Genomic DNA, 16,236 nt, shown 5'->3' with positions numbered 1-16,236 from the left:
GGGGCAGAGCTGCCACTGGGGGATGGCATGGCCACGGATGGTGTCTCCAGCCAGGTAAGCACCAGGGGCATCTCCACATGGCTCCTCCAGGCGGGGCAGAGTGCTGGTCCCTGCGCTAACCACCAGGATGGTCACTTGCTAAGGCTGCAGGCAACTCCCTGGGACCCTCTGCTCTGGATGAGGGGTTTTGGGGTCACCCAGAGATGTGAGGTCTGTACCCAAAGCCCCACCTGCAAGAAGGGTGGCCACACCATGCCAGCGTCCCCAGCGGGAGGGCATCCCGGAGCCACATCTGGACTGCAAGTCCCCGCTGCCAGGACACGATGGCGATGGGTGACCTCGGGTGGTTGAGGCCATGGGGCAGATGGCCCTCGCCGTGCAGTGGCGCTGCCCCGGACCACCTCGTGGGACAGGGTGCCACTGGCCACGATGCTGCTGCCTCCTGGCAGGGTCTGGGCGCCTGCTGGGTGCGGGGGTGGCTTTGGGGAGGGGGCGCAGGGTGGGTGCAAGCCACCATGCTCCCGGGCAGCTCACCCTGAAAGCGGCCCGGGGGGTGTATCCCTGTTCTCCATGTTTTCCCCAAAACTGCTCGTCAGGAGGTGGCAGGTGCTGCCGGACCCAGTGCCGTGAGGCTGCCCGGGCACAGGGGGGAGGCACCAGGGGGCTCTGTGGCTCTGCACCCTCCCCGAGCGTGGCCGCTGCTGCTGGGGGAGCCGGCGGGGGCGCCGGGGGAGACGGAGCTGCTGATGGGGAAGGTGAGGGGAAGCCAGCACGGGGACCCCACTCCCCTGACCCCCACCCCCCGGGGCGGCACTGGGGAACTCCTTCCATGACCCCCTCTCCCCCGTGGGGCTGTGCTGGGGTACCCCCCCTTTCCCGGCACCCCTCCCCGCCCCGTGGGGCCGAGCTGGGCAACCCCCAGTCCCCGCGGGGCTGCGCCGGGTGACCCGCGTTCCCTGCGCCCCCTGCGGGGCCGTACTGCGGGACCCCATCGACGAACATCTCCCCCGCCTTGCCGCGGGGCCGTCCCCCGAGCCCCTCCCCAACCTCCCGGCCGGTGCCGCCGGCGGGCAGGCAGTGACGCGGGGGGGGAGGGGTGGTGCCTTGGCCCAGCCCGGCCCCCGGCGCGGCGGGAGGCCACGTGGGAGCCCGGGCAGCCCTTTGCCGACGTGTCCCTGGCGCCGCGTGCCCCGGAAGTCCCGCCCCCCTCGGCGGGGGCGGGGGAGGTCCGAGGGGCGGTGCCTCCCGTGACGTCACCCCCGCGGCGGCCTCTCGGGCCGGTGCTGCGGAGCCGCGCGTCTCCATTGGCCGAGCGGCGGCGGGGTGGGGCGGAGCGAGCGGCGGGGTCAGCCTCCCGTTGGCCGTCGGCCGGGAGGTGGGCGTGGTCGCGCGGAGGCGCCGCCCTCCAGGCCCCGCCCCCCCTCCGTCCCGCCCCGCGAATCCCTTCCGCGCTCGCCCCGGGCCCCGGCCGCTCCGTCCGCGCTCGCCCCGGCTGCCGCCCCCGCCCCGCCATGGCCTCCGCGGCCGCCCCCGGGCAGGGCGGCTCCGCGCCGCCCCTCACCGTCCAGCGCGGCATCGTCAAGATGGTAAGGGCTGTCTGCCCGCCCGCCGCCCTCCGCGGGCCTCCCGGGGCTCCGCGCCGCTCCGCCCGCCGCCTCGTACGCCCGCCGGCCCGGCCCGGGGCTGCAGCCGTCTCCGGTGCCCGGGGCCCCCGCGCCTCCCGCAGCCCTCTCCGGTGCCCGGGGCCCCCGCGCCTCCCGCAGCCCTCTCCGGTGCCCGGGGCCTCCCGCAGCCCTCTCCGGTGCCCGGGGCCCCCGCGCCTCCCGCAGCCCTCTCCGGTGCCCGGGGCCCCCGCGCCTCCCGCAGCCCTCTCCGGTGCCCGGGGCCCCCGCGCCTCCCGCAGCCCTCTCCGGGCCCCCCTCCGCTCCCCGCCTCCCTTCCCGGGGACCAGGACATCCCCATGCAGCCCCCTCCGGTGCTCGCCCCCCCCCCACTCCGCCCCACGCTTCCCCTCCCCAAACCTCGTGCTCTGCCCCGGGCCGCGGCGCCCCGCGCCTTCCGGTGCTGCCGGGCCCTGCTCCGCGCTGCCGCGGCTCCCGGCCCTGCGCCCCCAGACTCATGGTGCTGGCGGGGGCTGCGCCTGGGGCCCCCAACCCGTGCTGGGCCCGGGGGTGGCCGTGGCCGCGGAAAGGGCTTTCGGGTCTCCCCGCCCATTCCCCGGGGGGGCTGGTGGTACTGCTCTGCTGTCAGCCCTGAAAGCCCTGCAGCCCCGAGGAAATTCGGGGTTCATCGGTTCGGGCGGTGGCCCCGTGACACCCCGCCTCGGGGACGCCCCTCGGGGGGCTCCACGTGCCGCCCCCCCTCCCTTGCCGGCTGTGTCCCCGCGGGGGTTGGGGTCCTCCAGTCCCTCCGCGCTGGGTCCCCGCATGTGCCGACAGCCGGGACCTGCAGAGCAAAGGTCGGGGCTCCGGCAGCTGCCGCTGGGATCGGGCCCTGGCACCGCATCCTGGTCCCTGCCTCCCTTCCCGGTGCCCTCTCCGCTCCGTTACCTCCCGTGTCCCCAACCCCCCAAGTCCTTGTGCCCGGACACCGACTGGTCGGGAGGTGGCCGATGGTGCTGGCAGTGCATCTGGAGCAGACCTTGCTGGGGGTGTCATGTCCCCCCGGGGCTCGCTGCACAGCGGGGGCAGCTTTGGGGACGCTGCTTTCCCTGTGCTTTAGCTCACCGATGGCATGGGGTAGACATTCCCACTGCCTTGTGCCACCTCGTGCCCGAAAGGCAAGTTTTTGGGATGCTCAGGAAAAACCTCACCTGGCTGCTCGTCCTGGCCTGGCTCCCTCCAAGGGGATGTGGATGTGTCCGTGGTTTTTGGGCAGGATGGCTGTGGGGGCTGGCTGAGAGGCAGCCGTGTGTGGTGGGCACGGGCTCCCCGAGGGGGCCACATGCTGCCCTGGTGCCCTGTGCCTTGCCTGGGCAGCTGGGCACCCCAGCTGCTGCCCCAGGGCACCCTTCCCTTTCCAGGGCAGCTAGCTCAAAGTCAGTGCCCAGGGGACACCCCGGAGAGGTAGGGTGCCCCGGCTGTCTGCGGGCACCGCTCTGTTTCATGGTGCTGCCACAGAGCCAGGAGCTGCCAGGGCCAGCTGGAGCGGTGCCGTCCACAGGCTCTGCTGCAGTTCACAACTTTTTGAACTTGGAGGTTTTGGGGTGGGGTTTGGGGATTTTTTTGGTGGTTTGGGGTTTTTTTTCCACCTTTTGGTTGGGCATTGGGACTGCAGAGTTCAGGAGTGGGGAGGGGGCTCATCCTCCTGCAGGGTTGAAGAGCAGGGATGTGATGGACGTCGGGGCTCTGCAGCTGCCCCCCCCCCCAGCTGGAAGAGGCACTGGGAGCCCAGCTGAGGCTCTGTCCCGTGGGGGCTCCTTCCTGCTGGGGGACTTGAGGAGCTGGGGGAGCCACACCGGGGAGCCTGGGTTGGTGAGTCTCCAGGTAAAACTGGAGAGGGCTGGGTCCTGGCCAGTGCTTTGGGACTCTGCCTTCCCTTCTCACCACCTTCCTTCCCTTTCCTGCGAGGGTTGTTAACCCTTTGTGCCCCACAGCTGTAGCTCCCTGTGCCAGCAGGACTCCGGTGCTGTCCCCTGTCCCCTGCTGTGCCCGGGGCATGCCTCTGCAGCAGGAGCTGGGTCCATCCAACCCACATCCCTGTGCCATGCCTTGGCCTGGGCATGTCCATCATGCTGTCAGCTCAGCCTGCAGTAACGACAGTTCTTGCAGCTGGGTTTAAGCCTGGCTTAAGCTCAGCTTTCTTGGGCTGGAGCATGGGGCACTGCTGATGGGGTGTCAGGGCTGAATTTTGCCAGCAAGGAAGAGCGTGGCTTGGGCTGGCAGGTGGGACCCAGGGCTGCTGCCTTTGGGGAGGGTGAAACCTGGGTGCTGGGGTGGTCTCCTGGTCCCATCACTGCTGAAGCCTGGCCAGAAGCTTCATCTGGAGCAGTTCCCCAACTGGGGAGCCTGATGACCACGTGGTGTGAGTGGCAGGCAGGCATTGTGGCTGCTCTGTGGGCAGGGACAGTGGCACAGGGCGCTCTGGGGGTGGCATGCCCACCCCAAAGCACTGTACACACCCATGGAGCCCAGAGCAGCTTCACCAACAAACCTGTCCCCAGATCCAGGGTTTGTATTGGTAATTGGATAAAACAGTTACAGCATCTGACTTGTTTCCCCATGCCCTATAAATTAAAGATTAAGGTTAATTACAGTGATGAAACCTCTTAAGTCCTTAAGTATCGAGTGCTGAGCCTTTGCTGGGGGATCGCTCTGTGTGCAGCTTGGGCTTCATTTGAAGCTCGATTCCCAGTAGCTTGCATAGCGTGCTGGTCTCTGCCGTGGGCCCGGGCGTGCAGCACAGCATAGGGCAGCAAGCTTATGCCATGGTGCAGCTGGGCCCTTGGGGTTGGCATGATGTGGCTCATTTTCGTGAGGCTCTGTGCGAGCTGTTGTCCCTGGCACTGAGCCAGGCTGGCTGCTGTGCCGGGGTGCGAGTCCTCTGGCTTTGGGATGTGCTGCGAGCATCCCTAGGGATTTCAGGTGGGCAGCAAGCCAGGGCACATGCTGAAATCCAACTTGGCGGTTTTCTGCGAGCGCCTCAGCAGTGTTGATCCTGCGTGCAGGGAGCCAGTATCTGATGGGAAAAGGGTGATCCCTGCCACCCTCTCTCTGCCTGGCTGGGACCCTGGCTTGGTGGCTGGAGCTGGCCCTGCTGATGTCATGGGTGGCTTGGGGTCTTGTACAGGAATGGAGCTGTTGAGAAACCTTGGGGTTTTTGCAGAGCGGGGTGATATCAGTTCCTGTAATTGTCAAGTCCAAGGAGGAGAGATCCGATTTGGTGGTCTGTCATTTTTGGGGGATTCTCCCAGCAGTTTTTTCCACACGGGTTTATTTGTCTGACCTCAATGAAGTCACTTGGCTGAGGTTGCCAGCCAGGCGCAGGGTGTGGCCAGCCCATCGCAGGTGCCTGCCGGTAAAGGTCTTAGCATCACAGTAGGTGTAAGCATCCACTTGGAGCATGGTCCTTGCTCAGCACTCTTGTAAGCCTTGCCGAAGCTGTGCCAAGCAGCTCAGGTGGTTAAAGCCTTCATGCTGAGAGCTGTGTCCCTCTTGGCCGGCTGGCTGTAGGCACATTCCCCCTGAGGCTGCCCCAGGGCAGTGCCAGCTTTTCCCTGCCTGCATCCTTCTGTGCTGTGCCAGAAGCTGTGCGGAGCCCTTGGGGTGCTGTGGGCATGGTGCCCTCCTAAATGTGGGGGTCCCCCTGTGGCAGTGGGGAGCGATGGGGCTGCCAGGGCCCTGGGAGGTGGGTGTGATGGGATGGGACAGGACTGCCCAGTGTAGCTGTGCTCCTGGCTCTGAGTGCTCAGCAGCCAAAGCAGCAGGGGGAGATGGCCCAGCTGGGCTCATCTGACAGGTCAGCACAGGGAGTAAAATCCTGATCTGCCAAGTCCCTTGCGTTACCCGCCACACTGGGATCACCCTGTGTTCAGTTGTGCTGTGCTCTGAAGGAAGGGATGGGACGTTTGATGGTTACCACTGGGAAGGTGCAGGGTGCAGAGCTTGGTTCCATCCTGCATCTCCAAGCAGGAAACTTGGGGCAGCTCCTGCCTCTGCCAGGCCCATGAGAAATCGTGCCCTGCAGTGCTGAGCTTCCCATACCCTGCCTGGGGCAGGACCCGTCCCTGGAAGCCTGCCTGTCCACGCAGCTTCAGATGCCTGCACGCTCAGCTTCATCACCTCTTGCCTCCCCAGCCTCCCGGCTGCTGGGGCTAGGGTACCCCCTGTAACCCCTCTGCCTCCCCACAGGTGCTGTCGGGCTGTGCTATCATCGTCCGTGGGCAGCCCCGAGGCGGGCCGCCGCCCGAGCGCCAGATCAACCTCAGCAACATCCGTGCCGGGAACCTTGCCCGCCGTGCTGCCGCAGGCCAGCCGGATGCCAAGGACACCCCGGACGAGGTGGGTGCCTCCCATGAGCGGTGTCACGCAGTTCTCCTGCCATGGGGGTTGTGGACTGAGCTGGGTGGGGGCCCTCCAGACTGCTGGCCCAGCTCTGCAGACCACAGCACCCTTGGCTCTGCCATCACAAGTGGCATTGCCCTTTCTCAGACCTGCTGCTGCCATCCCATGAGGTGCAGGCAGCTCCTTCCTCGCCAATGCTGCCCCTCTGCCCAGCGCGGGGACACGTGGCTGCTGTGGCTGTGGGTTACGGGATGAAACAGTCCCTTCAGTCATCCTTTTGAGAGATCCTTTCCATGTTCCAGCCCCTCAGTGTGGATTTTGGGGCAGACTTCTCTTTCCTCACACTGCAATGGTTGCACACATGCCCAGCAGGCGTGCTGTGGGGGTGCTGCTTTGGCAGACGGGGTGCAGACAGGTCTGCGGTACCGGCACGCAGGGCACAGTGATTGGGAGCAATGGGTTTGTGTCAGAGTGAGCACAGCCCCGGCCACCCATCCTCCCAGCCCCGGGGGTGGTGCAGAGCGCTGGCAGCTAATTGCTCTCCTTGGGGAGTTTGTCTTCTAAACACTGCTTCAGCCTTTAAATGTCAGTCTTTTAAAAAATTATGCCTGTCAGGTTTGCTAATTGTTTATGAGCACGTCATGTTCTCTCCTCCGGACCGTGTTCCCACCCACCTGCTGCGGTGGAGCGGGGCTGAGCTCGCCAGGGCTCCGGTGCATTCCTGCTGTGGTGCAGGGAGGTGCTGGGGGGATGCAAGAGCCTGTTCCTCCCCGCCCGGCACGGCTGGTCCTGCTTTGCTGCTTCACCACGGGCGCCCATGCAGCCTTGGGTAGGAGCTGGGGGAGCCCCTGCCCTGTCCCTGAGAGCTGGGGCTGGTCCAGCCCCCCGACATTGCTGCAGCTCCAGCCCTGCTCCCTCTGCCCCAGGAGCTTTCCTGGGCTTGGCTGGCTGGGTCTGACTGCACCTGGGGACTGTGAGGCCAGCTGGAAAACCAACAGTGACCTCTTTTTGGGGGGGGACAGAGGGGAAAAGTGGAGGTACTTCCCCTGCAGAGTAGCAGGGTTTATTCCTCTGCAAGCTCGTGGGCTGCAAATAGCCTCTAGCACAGCCCTGGGTAATGCAGCACATGTGGAGGGGAGTGTGGGCCCCCAGGGCGGGGAGGCTCTGGGCTTCCCCATCTGCATTTGACCCATTGACTCACCTCCACTTCTTTCCCTCCAGCCCTGGGGGTTCCCAGCTCGTGAGTTCCTGCGGAAGAAGCTGATCGGGAAGGAGGTCTGCTTTACCGTGGAGTACAAGACACCACAGGGCCGGGAGTACGGGATGGTGTACTTGGGGAAAGGTGAGCACAAAGGGGTCCCTTGGGCACCTGAGGGGCTGGTGGGGAGGATGCAGTGAGGTTTGTGGTGTGTGCAGTGCCTGCAGCCGGAGCTAGCCCAAGTGGGTGGGCTGGGATGCGGTGTTGGCAGCAGGAGGATGCATGCCTGCTTTTCAGTGGAGCTCCAACTTTGGGAGGGGAGAGATGCCCGGTAGTGGTCCCGGCTGCCTGTGGGGCTGTGCAGAGCCAGAGCGTGACTGTGCTTGCTGCCTCTGGTTGATGCACTGCAGCATGTGGACACAAGCCATGGCATTATGTGAGTTCCCACAGGTTTCCCCATGCCATTCTTTTTGGCGTCATAAATCTCTTGCTCATCTCTGGCTGATTGGAATCTCTCAAAAGGAACCAGCTTTGTGGCTCCTGAGGATGCGGTGGAGGGCTGGGAGCAAAGCCTGGCCCAGCCACTCAGCCCAAACGCTGTGCGATGCCTGCAGACAGTGCTGCCCCTGGCCTGGAGCAGCTTGGGGCAGGGTGGCCCTTTCGGTGCTGGCACAGGTGGGCTTAGGCTCTGGTTAAGTCCCCTCTCACAGTGAGCATGACACGGGACTGTACTCTGCCAGGTGCCATGTCCTCTCTGCCAATGACCCTGGCCAAATTTGGTTCCAGCTGTGCTGGTGGATGAGTTTTTTGGGCTCTTGCTCCCTGTGGTTAGCCCCAGCCATTGCTTGGTCTGGTGAGAGTAATGGTGAGAGCAAGTGGCTGAGAGGTTACAGTGTCCTGCTGCTGGCTTCTGGACCGCGCTGCTCTGATGGGCTTAGCTCATGGTTGGATATCTCAAGCCCTCAAGGTTCAAGAAGGAGGATGAGATCTGCTCAGCGTGGGTGGGCTCCTGGGAAGCAGGTGCTCACCAGGACCCAGCTTGTCCTCCAGTGCCACCGGGCTCAGGGTTACTGGGGTAGATGAATGTACCAGCTCAGCACAGGGGCAAGAGATGCACAGAGTGAACCACGTACCTCTGTGCTCAGCGTGGAGCCGGGACAGCTCCACGAGTGGGATATTTGGGATACGACCAGGGTACAGGTCAGTCTCATCCCTGGTGCCCTGGAAGCCTCCTCTCCCATGGGAGGCTCAGCGGGGTAACTCGTTGCAGTTGGGGAAGGAAGGGAGGACCAGGCTTGTGCAAGGGGCTGTAAAGGAGCTCAGGGGCTACTGAATTTTGGGTGTGCATCCTCTGGGGTAGCTCCAGTACAGACTGGGAGCTCAGGTGCTCTCGGCCCCATGTCCCTGCAGACTCTGCTGCTTGTGGCTTGGCTGTGCAGGGCTGGGCTGGAGAGGCTGAGCAGGTGTCGTGAGGCATCTTTGTCTCCAGTTATGTCCCCTGGCGTCACTGTGGCACTCGGAGCTTTTCCTGTGGTGCAAGCAGGAGCTTGGTTCGAAGAGCAAATGGCTGGGACTTGCTCACCGCCACAGACGGGGCTTGTCCTGAGGCAGCATGGCGTGAACAGAGCAAGGGGGGTTTGCATGGAGGCGCAGGGATAAAGGAGCTGGCCCGTAATGTGCAGGGAGAGGCTCCCTCTGGGTCTGTGGCAGGAGTTGCCAGTGCCTCTGGCTGGGCAAGATGAGGATTGCCAACCGTCAGCTCCACTGCATGGCCAGAGAGCCCAGCATCGCTGCTGGCTCCTGCCTCCCTGCTGCAGAGGCTCAGCAGGTGCGTTGGTGGCCATGCAGCTCCCTGGGGAGGCTGAAGCTCTCTCCTCAGAGGTTTTCTGACTCAACTGGATGTGGCCAGGGTGGGCAGTAGCCCTGCTTAGACCCCCTTTCCACCTGCACATCATCGCTGCTGCAAGGACAACCCAGGGCTAGATTCCCATTGCTGCTGCATCCTGGTGCACTCCAGCCAGCACCTCCTGTGTCCCTGTGGGGGTCCCCCTCCAGTGTGGAACCGTGAGACCCCCACGGTCCCCAGACTGTGAAAAAGGGGAGCAGAACCCTACGTGCTGCCATGATGAACCTGTCCCCTGAGACTGCGAGTAACTAGGTATCAAAGTTGCGTCTGTGCTCATTCCTGAGCTTCCAGTTTGCTCACGGGCTGGGGGTCTGGGAAGCCCTTTGGGATGGTGATCCCCTCCTCAGAGAGTAGCTGCTCCTTGCTGCTTTCCCACCCCATGAGCTGTCCTTTAGCAGGAAGCGTGGCAGGTCCTGACAGTGCATTGTGCAACAAATCGACCTTGAAAGGGGTTTTGTTGTTCTGCAACACTGCGATCAGTGAAGTGCTCCCTTTCAGTCATCTGCAGCCTTGTTGTCTGCCACGTTAAGGGCTCTTATGCTGTGCCTCCTGCGTAGGTGTCGTCCTTATTCTTAAATCCCAGGCTGTCACATCGCGGAGGTGAGAAACGAAGCATAAAATGTTTCCTGATGAAGTTTGTCAAGGTTTAAATACTATTAATGCGGAAACGTTGCGACACCTTCCCTGGCAGCGATGCAGTAACTGTCTGCGGCTCTGGGCTTTGGAGGAGTGGGGGCTTTGGGAGGGGTAGGGGCTTGTCATTGCTTGCTGGTGGTAGCCAAGCTGGAGCGGAGGTGCTGTGGAAGGGGGCACTGGCTGGAACCCCTCCCTGGCCACCTCACACTGCTGCTTAGGGCTGTACAACTCTGCTCCCTCCCTTCTGCATGGGCAGCTGGAAGATTTTGCCCAAATCTTCCTCTTTATCTGCTCTCCCTGGCCCAGGATCCCCCCAGACCATGGCATTTGTCCCCCACCTTCCCAGGGACTCTGGCTTCTGGTAACTCTGGAAACCTCCATGTTTTTGCAGAGGAAGGATGTCTTGTGCAGAGGGACCTGTCACAGGCCATACTGGCAGCACAGCCTTCGTTGGAAATCCAGAGAGCCCCTTTGGTGCTGGGAGGGCATTGCCTGCCTCCTTGGGGACCTGAGGATGTCCCCTTCCCACAGAGGTGGTCCTCGGTGATGCCAAGCCTTGCAGCCCAGTAGTGCATCAGAGCAATGCGCCACCTTCCCACTTGCTTTGCCCTGGTCTGCGGGAAAGGGTGTCCCCAGGACAGCCCTGGACTGCTCCGCTCAATGCATCACGAAGGCTGCATGCTGCAGGGACGCTGGGCTAGTGATGGGAGCATTTTGTTCCTGGGTTGCTCTGGCATTTGTTAGCTGGAATTGTTCTGGGAATGCTTTCCAGAACAGAGGTCTGTGTGCCTCCGAGCTCTCCTGCGTGCTGATGGCTTGTCTTACTGACTCCTCTCTCCACAGACACAAGCGGTGAGAACATTGCTGAGTCCCTCGTGGCCGAAGGGCTGGCCTCCCGCCGGGAAGGGATCCGAGCCAACAAGTACGTATGTGGCTGCATTCCTGTGCTGCCCCGGTGAGCCCGTGCTGTGCATCCACACTGATTCTCTGCAGTTATTTACCTGGGCACAGAGCTGTTGGGTTCCTTGGCTTGGGCCGGGCACCAGCCCCTGCTTCTCATCTCTCTGTGGTGCCTGGGCTTCGCAGGTGTCGGTGTCCTAGCACAGTGACCCTGTTTTCTTTGGGCTGGTGAGGGGCTGGGGTATGAGAGCCTGGTGTCGTCTTGCCTTGGATGCTGAAGTACCAGAGCTGTGGCCCTGGGTTGCAGAGCAGAAAAACTTCTGAAGCTCTTGGTTGCTGGAAGATGATGCCTGGCATAGAGCTGAGGTGTTTTCATTCGTGCTAGAGAGGTGGTGCTGTGGTGTTCCTGCCCCTTGTCCTACATCTGGGTGGTGCGATGCATGTGCCGATGCCACTGGAGGTGATGCCAGTGCTTTGCCCTGGCCCCGTTGCATCCCAGAGTAAGGGAAAAGCCTGGCATCGGCTGTGTATGGCCCCAGGCGCTGAGTATCCTGTCCCAGGGGTGTGAGTTGTTTCTGTGGTGCTGCTATAAATACCGATGGTACGCTATTTCCATCCCTATGCCTGCTGGGCTGGAAGCTCGCTGTGTTTCTTCCTAAAACTGTTCCTGGCGCACTTGGATGCTTTCCACCCGGCGTTTTTGGTAATGCAGCCTGTAAACAGGTATGATGAGTAAACAGAGCGAGCATTGCCAAGAGCATGGATGGGTTGTTTTATACCCAGGCTTGCCAGGGCTGAAGCCTTGAGTGCTGGTGGATCCTGCTTGCTGCCTGCCTGGGGACGCAGTCCCTGTCCCATGCCCTTGGAAAGCATGCTGATGGGCTCTGGGTGCTGCTGGCAGAGTTCAGCGGCTCTCCTTTAGCATGGTTGGGGACCACTGCGGGGCAGTGATGCCAGAGAGAGGCACAAAAGCTGCTGCAGCTGTGCTGGAGGGGCTGCAGAAGCCACCAGCCTGTGGGGCTGTTGGGGCTGGAGATGAGAATCTGGTGGGGGCGTGTGTGCAGCACTGGTGGTGGAGCCTGGCGAGGACCAGCAGTGTTTGTAGGATGAACGGGGTTCAGCCAGAGCCGGCTGTCATTGCCCTGTCCTGGTTCTGTGCCTCCCACTTGCCTTTTGAGCTGCAGAGGTGGAGCGAAGGAGGAAAGCCTCTGCCTGCCAGTCTGATGGGGTTTTGCACTGACTTTCTCTTGCTTCCTGTTGGAAATGTCTCCCTGGGACCCTGCTGCGACTTGTGCCAAAGGGGGACCGTGAGCCCACGCAAGGCTGGTTGTGAGCAGCCAGGCTGTGTTGGCTGCCACTGCTCGTGGCTGCGCAGCTGCGACCCCCGAAGGAAGCTGTGCCTGCACGGCCATAGGGATGGCCCTTAGCCGCCGGGGCTGGTGCTTCCCCAGGCACCTGGAAAACAGGGTGATGAGCCAGGCAGGACCCCAGCCCTGACTTGGTTCCTCTGTGCTCATCTCTGCTTTCCAGCCAGCCTTCCCCAGGAAAGCCCCCTCGCCTGGCTTCACTGCAGGCTTGCGTTGGCTGTGGCCACACCACTGACCCCGTGGGAGGACAGTCGTGTGGCAGCGCAGCTGAGGAGAGCAGAGCCGCCCCACTCCTGCTGTGTGGGGACCCCCTTGCTCCAGCCAGAGAGGTGGCTGAGGTCCCCTGTGTATTTGCTGCCTGGGACTTTCAGGTGCTTCTGGACTGGTCTGTTGTGCCAGAGGGAAGGAAATTGGGGTGCAGGTTGGGTGCTGTTGTCCGCTACTTGTGCTGGGGTGACTTGGGCAGTCCCATTGGGACCTTCTGGTGGCTTTGAGCTCCTGGGGTTCTGCTGCTTTGCTCCTTCAACTTCCTCCTGCAAGTGCACCCAGCGGGCAGCATGCCTGGTGGGGCCGGTCACCCTGACCCCCGTGGTGACAGTGCAGGAACAGGACATGCAGCCTCTGAGGCTGGGCGATGCTGCTGCCATGAGCTCCATCACCAGTGTGACGGGGCTGATGCAGCAGCACAGTTAGCGCAGGACTGAGCTTCCTGCAGTTAAATGTCGCCTGGAGCGTGTTGCTGCTCCGCATTTGCTCTCCTAATTCAAAGGGTATGTTAATTAACGGGTGCATGAGGTGACTCTCAGCCCCTCGCTTATCAGCTACTTGAGTAGAGTGCTTCTGCAGTGAATCTGAGATTCATCAGGTTGCAGCTCTGCCTGAAGCTGAGGAATGCTATGAAAATATCACCAAATTTGTTTGAGTTAGGACCGTGCACAGCAGGGCTGGCCGCCAGCGCTGGGAAGCAGCTGTTGCTGCACTCTGCCTTTGGCAGCCACCTGTGCCTGCAGGACTGGGGACAGCTGTGGTTTGGTATGGCACATGAGCCGTGTACCTGGGTTTGTCGTTCCTCTTCTCCCAAAGCATGCTCTTGCCATGCTGGGTCCCTGTCTCCCTGAGGCTGCCTTTCTATCGGTGGGGCACAAAAGCAGCCTCAGAGGGTTGTCTTGGGAGGTTTAGCCCATGCTATCAGAGGCGGTGCTTCTAGCAGGGGGTATTCAGACATCGATGGTGCAGCCTCTGTGCTGTGGTGCTGGAGAAACTTAGTTTGATTTACTGGTTGTTGCTGTCAGCGGTACAAAGCATTGCTCACCAGCTCACCCAGGCGGTACCTTTTCTAAATGTAAGTGATTAAATCACTAAAGCATCCAGAAAAGTGCCTGAAGATGGACGTTCCTGGTGATAAAACATGCAGGAACCAGCAGTGTCCTTTGTGCCTGGAGCCCGGCCTCACCCCCATCTCATCCTGTCCTTGCAGCCCTGAGCAGAGCAGGCTGGCGGAGCTGGAAGAGCAGGCCAAGAGTGCCAAGAAGGGGATGTGGAGTGAGGGGACAGGCTCCCACACTATCCGAGATCTCAAGTATACAATCGAAAACCCGCGACACTTCGTGGACTCCATGCACCAGAAGCCAGTCAATGGTAAGCTGGCACCAACTCTGGCCTTCACTGCTGGGTGCTGGGGTCGCCCCTGCCCTCCATCCTCTGCTGTCCGCCTGTGGCCTTGGGAGCTGGCTGCCTGCGGGGTGCTGTACCCGGCACCCTCTGTGGCTCCCAATGAGCCCCTCCTCTGCAGGACCAACCTCTCTGCTTTTGCTCTGCAGCCATCATAGAGCACGTCCGGGATGGTAGCGTGGTGAGAGCCCTCCTCCTCCCTGATTACTACCTGGTCACCGTCATGCTCTCGGGGATCAAGGTGAGGCTTGGCCACTGGCAGGCATGCTCATCAGTCCTCTTTGCAGCAAGTTCCCTCCTGAATTTGCACTATCGTTTGTTGTGCATCCTCCTCTGAGCCCTCTAGTACTGGTGCAGGGGCTGCACCGGTACCTGCCTGCTGCCCCAGCTGCCAGGCTCACGAGGCCGGGGCAGGGAGGGATGGAGGCCGGGATACAGCTGCCTCATTGCCTGCTGTGTCATCCTGCACGCACCTTCCCGTAACAAGCTGCTTGCAGTTCATAGTTGTGTGTGTGCCAGTGCGGGGTGTCCCTGCGGGGATGGGAGCAGGTTTAGGTTAGGCAGGTACCAGCTCTGTGCTGCCAGGTCTGGCAGCAGCCTGATTTTTGTGCTGTCGGACACCCTGCAGGGATCTGGTCGCTGGGTCAGCGGCCGTCCGTGCTTTGCTGGCATCGAGGTGACCACTGGTGCGTGGACCAGAGAGCTCGGCTCCCCCGCTGTGCCAGGAGGCTGATGCCAAGGGCTGGGGGCTCCTGGGGTGTCTGGGGCAGAGCATCCCTGCCTGCCTCCGTTCCCTCTCACGCTGCTGTTGCTGAAGCACCAGAGCCTTCCCCCCTTCCCTCCTTGCCTGTCTGATGCAGCGTGGATGCACCCTGGGTGCAGTTACGCTGGGAGCTGGTCCCCGTGTCCTGGTTTGATCCTAGCGGTGTTTGCCAGGGCGGTTAAAGGGCTGTGTCAGTGCAATGTGGCACAAAAGCATCGGTGTGCAGACCCCAGTGCGCAGACCCCGGCCTGTCTCCCAGAAGCTACAGCTGGAGCACAGGGGCTGCATGCAGCCTCCCTCCCTCCCCAGGGAGGTTCCCACCCCCTTGCCGAGGCTTTAGGTGCCAGCCCGTGCCCTGACTGTTCCCCCTCTGCCGCAGTGCCCCACATTCAAGCGGGAGGCGGATGCCCCTGAAGTCCCTGAGCCGTTTGCAGCTGAAGCGAAGTTCTTCACAGAGTCACGGCTGCTGCAGAGGGACGTACAGATCGTCCTGGAGAGCTGCCACAACCAGAACATCCTGGGCACCATCCTGCACCCGGCAAGTGGGACTGACAGTGGCAAGGGGTGGGAGAGGGTCCCAGTGGGCTGGCAGACTGTTGATCATCACTTGCTGGAGATGCTCAAGGTGGTCACAAGGTCCTGGTGCCTCTGGTGGCAGCTCAGGGCAGCTGGGATTTGTGGGCTCTTTAGTTGTGGATGTGGGAGACCATGGTCCATCTGAGCAGCCCGCAAGGAGCAGTGGGTATTGCTGAGGAGGTCACCAGTAGCCCTGGGGGCACCAAGTGTGGTGGCCAGACCTTGCAGGGCTCTCTGAGGACCTGTGACATCTAAGGGGCTGAGTGGGGAAAGTGAGCCCCACCTCACAGCGGGGCAGGGGTATGCCAGCTCTCCTTGGGGACACAGGCGTAGATGCTGATGCTGCGTCCCCTGCTGCTGAGCATGTGCCTCCTCCCCTTCCCTGCAGAACGGGAACATCACCGAGCTCTTGCTGAAGGAGGGCTTTGCCCGCTGTGTGGACTGGTCCATCGCTGTCTACACCCGTGGTGCTGACAAGCTGCGTGCAGCTGAAAGGTGAGTCTGGTGCTGGGGTGCTTGTGCTCTGAGCTGCACCTGTAGGGTGCCTGGGGTGACTCCAGCCCCCTCTCCCCATCTACATCTCCTGGGTGGGAGGTAGGTGTGATCTTCCCTTGCAAGCTTGCGCCAGCCCCACTGTCTCTGCCAGGGTTTTGTGGGACAATTTAACATATGGCACAGTCGTCCCTTCTGGGGATGCCAGCCTGGGCATCATGTCTGTCACCCCCTCCTGCCAGGTTCGCTAAAGAGCGCAAGCTGAGGATCTGGAGGGACTATGTGGCCCCCACGGCAAACTTGGATCAGAAGGACAAGCAGTTTGTCGCTAAGGTGAGTGGGTGGCAGGGCAGGGGACGGGGCAGGTAGGCTCTGCCTGTGCTGGGGCAGGGTGCCTGGTGGTGGGTGCTTGGACAGACCCCAGAGGGTTGTGCTTGAGCTACATCCCTGCCATGGACTGTGGTGCACGACTGTCCAGTGCACGCTGGGATCTTGGGCAGGCCTGGGATGGGAAGAGGGGAAACAAAGCAGAGGGGAGGGGAAGGGGCCACGGTTCATGGGGATGGGCTGGTGGGTGCCCTGGGGCTTCACTCTGGCTGATGGTGTCATGGAGATGCTCTCGCCCTGCCTGCCAAAGGGTGTTTGGGCTCAGCAGAGACTTGCTTCCCTCTAATGCTTACGTTTCCAGTGCGGTGTCAGGTGCCCCGATCCCGGGGGCTGCTGGT

At 62.2% G+C, this 16,236-nt stretch overlaps 1 protein-coding gene across 1 annotated transcript in view; it reads left to right on the top strand.

The window, feature by feature from the left end:
• Positions 1-1,455: 1,455 nt before the first annotated feature.
• Positions 1,456-16,236, top strand: part of SND1 (staphylococcal nuclease and tudor domain containing 1) — a 128,781-nt gene continuing 114,000 nt past the window's right edge. Inside the window, exons 1-9 of the mRNA XM_040595037.1 lie at positions 1,456-1,586; positions 5,850-5,999; positions 7,224-7,344; positions 10,586-10,664; positions 13,487-13,647; positions 13,830-13,921; positions 14,823-14,981; positions 15,408-15,514; positions 15,754-15,844. Coding sequence (XP_040450971.1) covers positions 1,512-1,586; positions 5,850-5,999; positions 7,224-7,344; positions 10,586-10,664; positions 13,487-13,647; positions 13,830-13,921; positions 14,823-14,981; positions 15,408-15,514; positions 15,754-15,844 — 1,035 coding nt within the window. The 5' untranslated portion in view covers positions 1,456-1,511. The remainder of the gene's footprint in view (positions 1,587-5,849; positions 6,000-7,223; positions 7,345-10,585; positions 10,665-13,486; positions 13,648-13,829; positions 13,922-14,822; positions 14,982-15,407; positions 15,515-15,753; positions 15,845-16,236) is intronic.

The sequence above is a fragment of the Falco naumanni genome, chromosome 5 (assembly GCF_017639655.2).
Source record: "Falco naumanni isolate bFalNau1 chromosome 5, bFalNau1.pat, whole genome shotgun sequence".
In the NCBI taxonomy this organism is placed as follows: Eukaryota; Metazoa; Chordata; class Aves; order Falconiformes; family Falconidae; genus Falco; species Falco naumanni.
The sequence above is the reverse complement of the archived record's forward strand: the minus strand, read 5'-3'. Positions and strand labels throughout refer to the sequence as shown.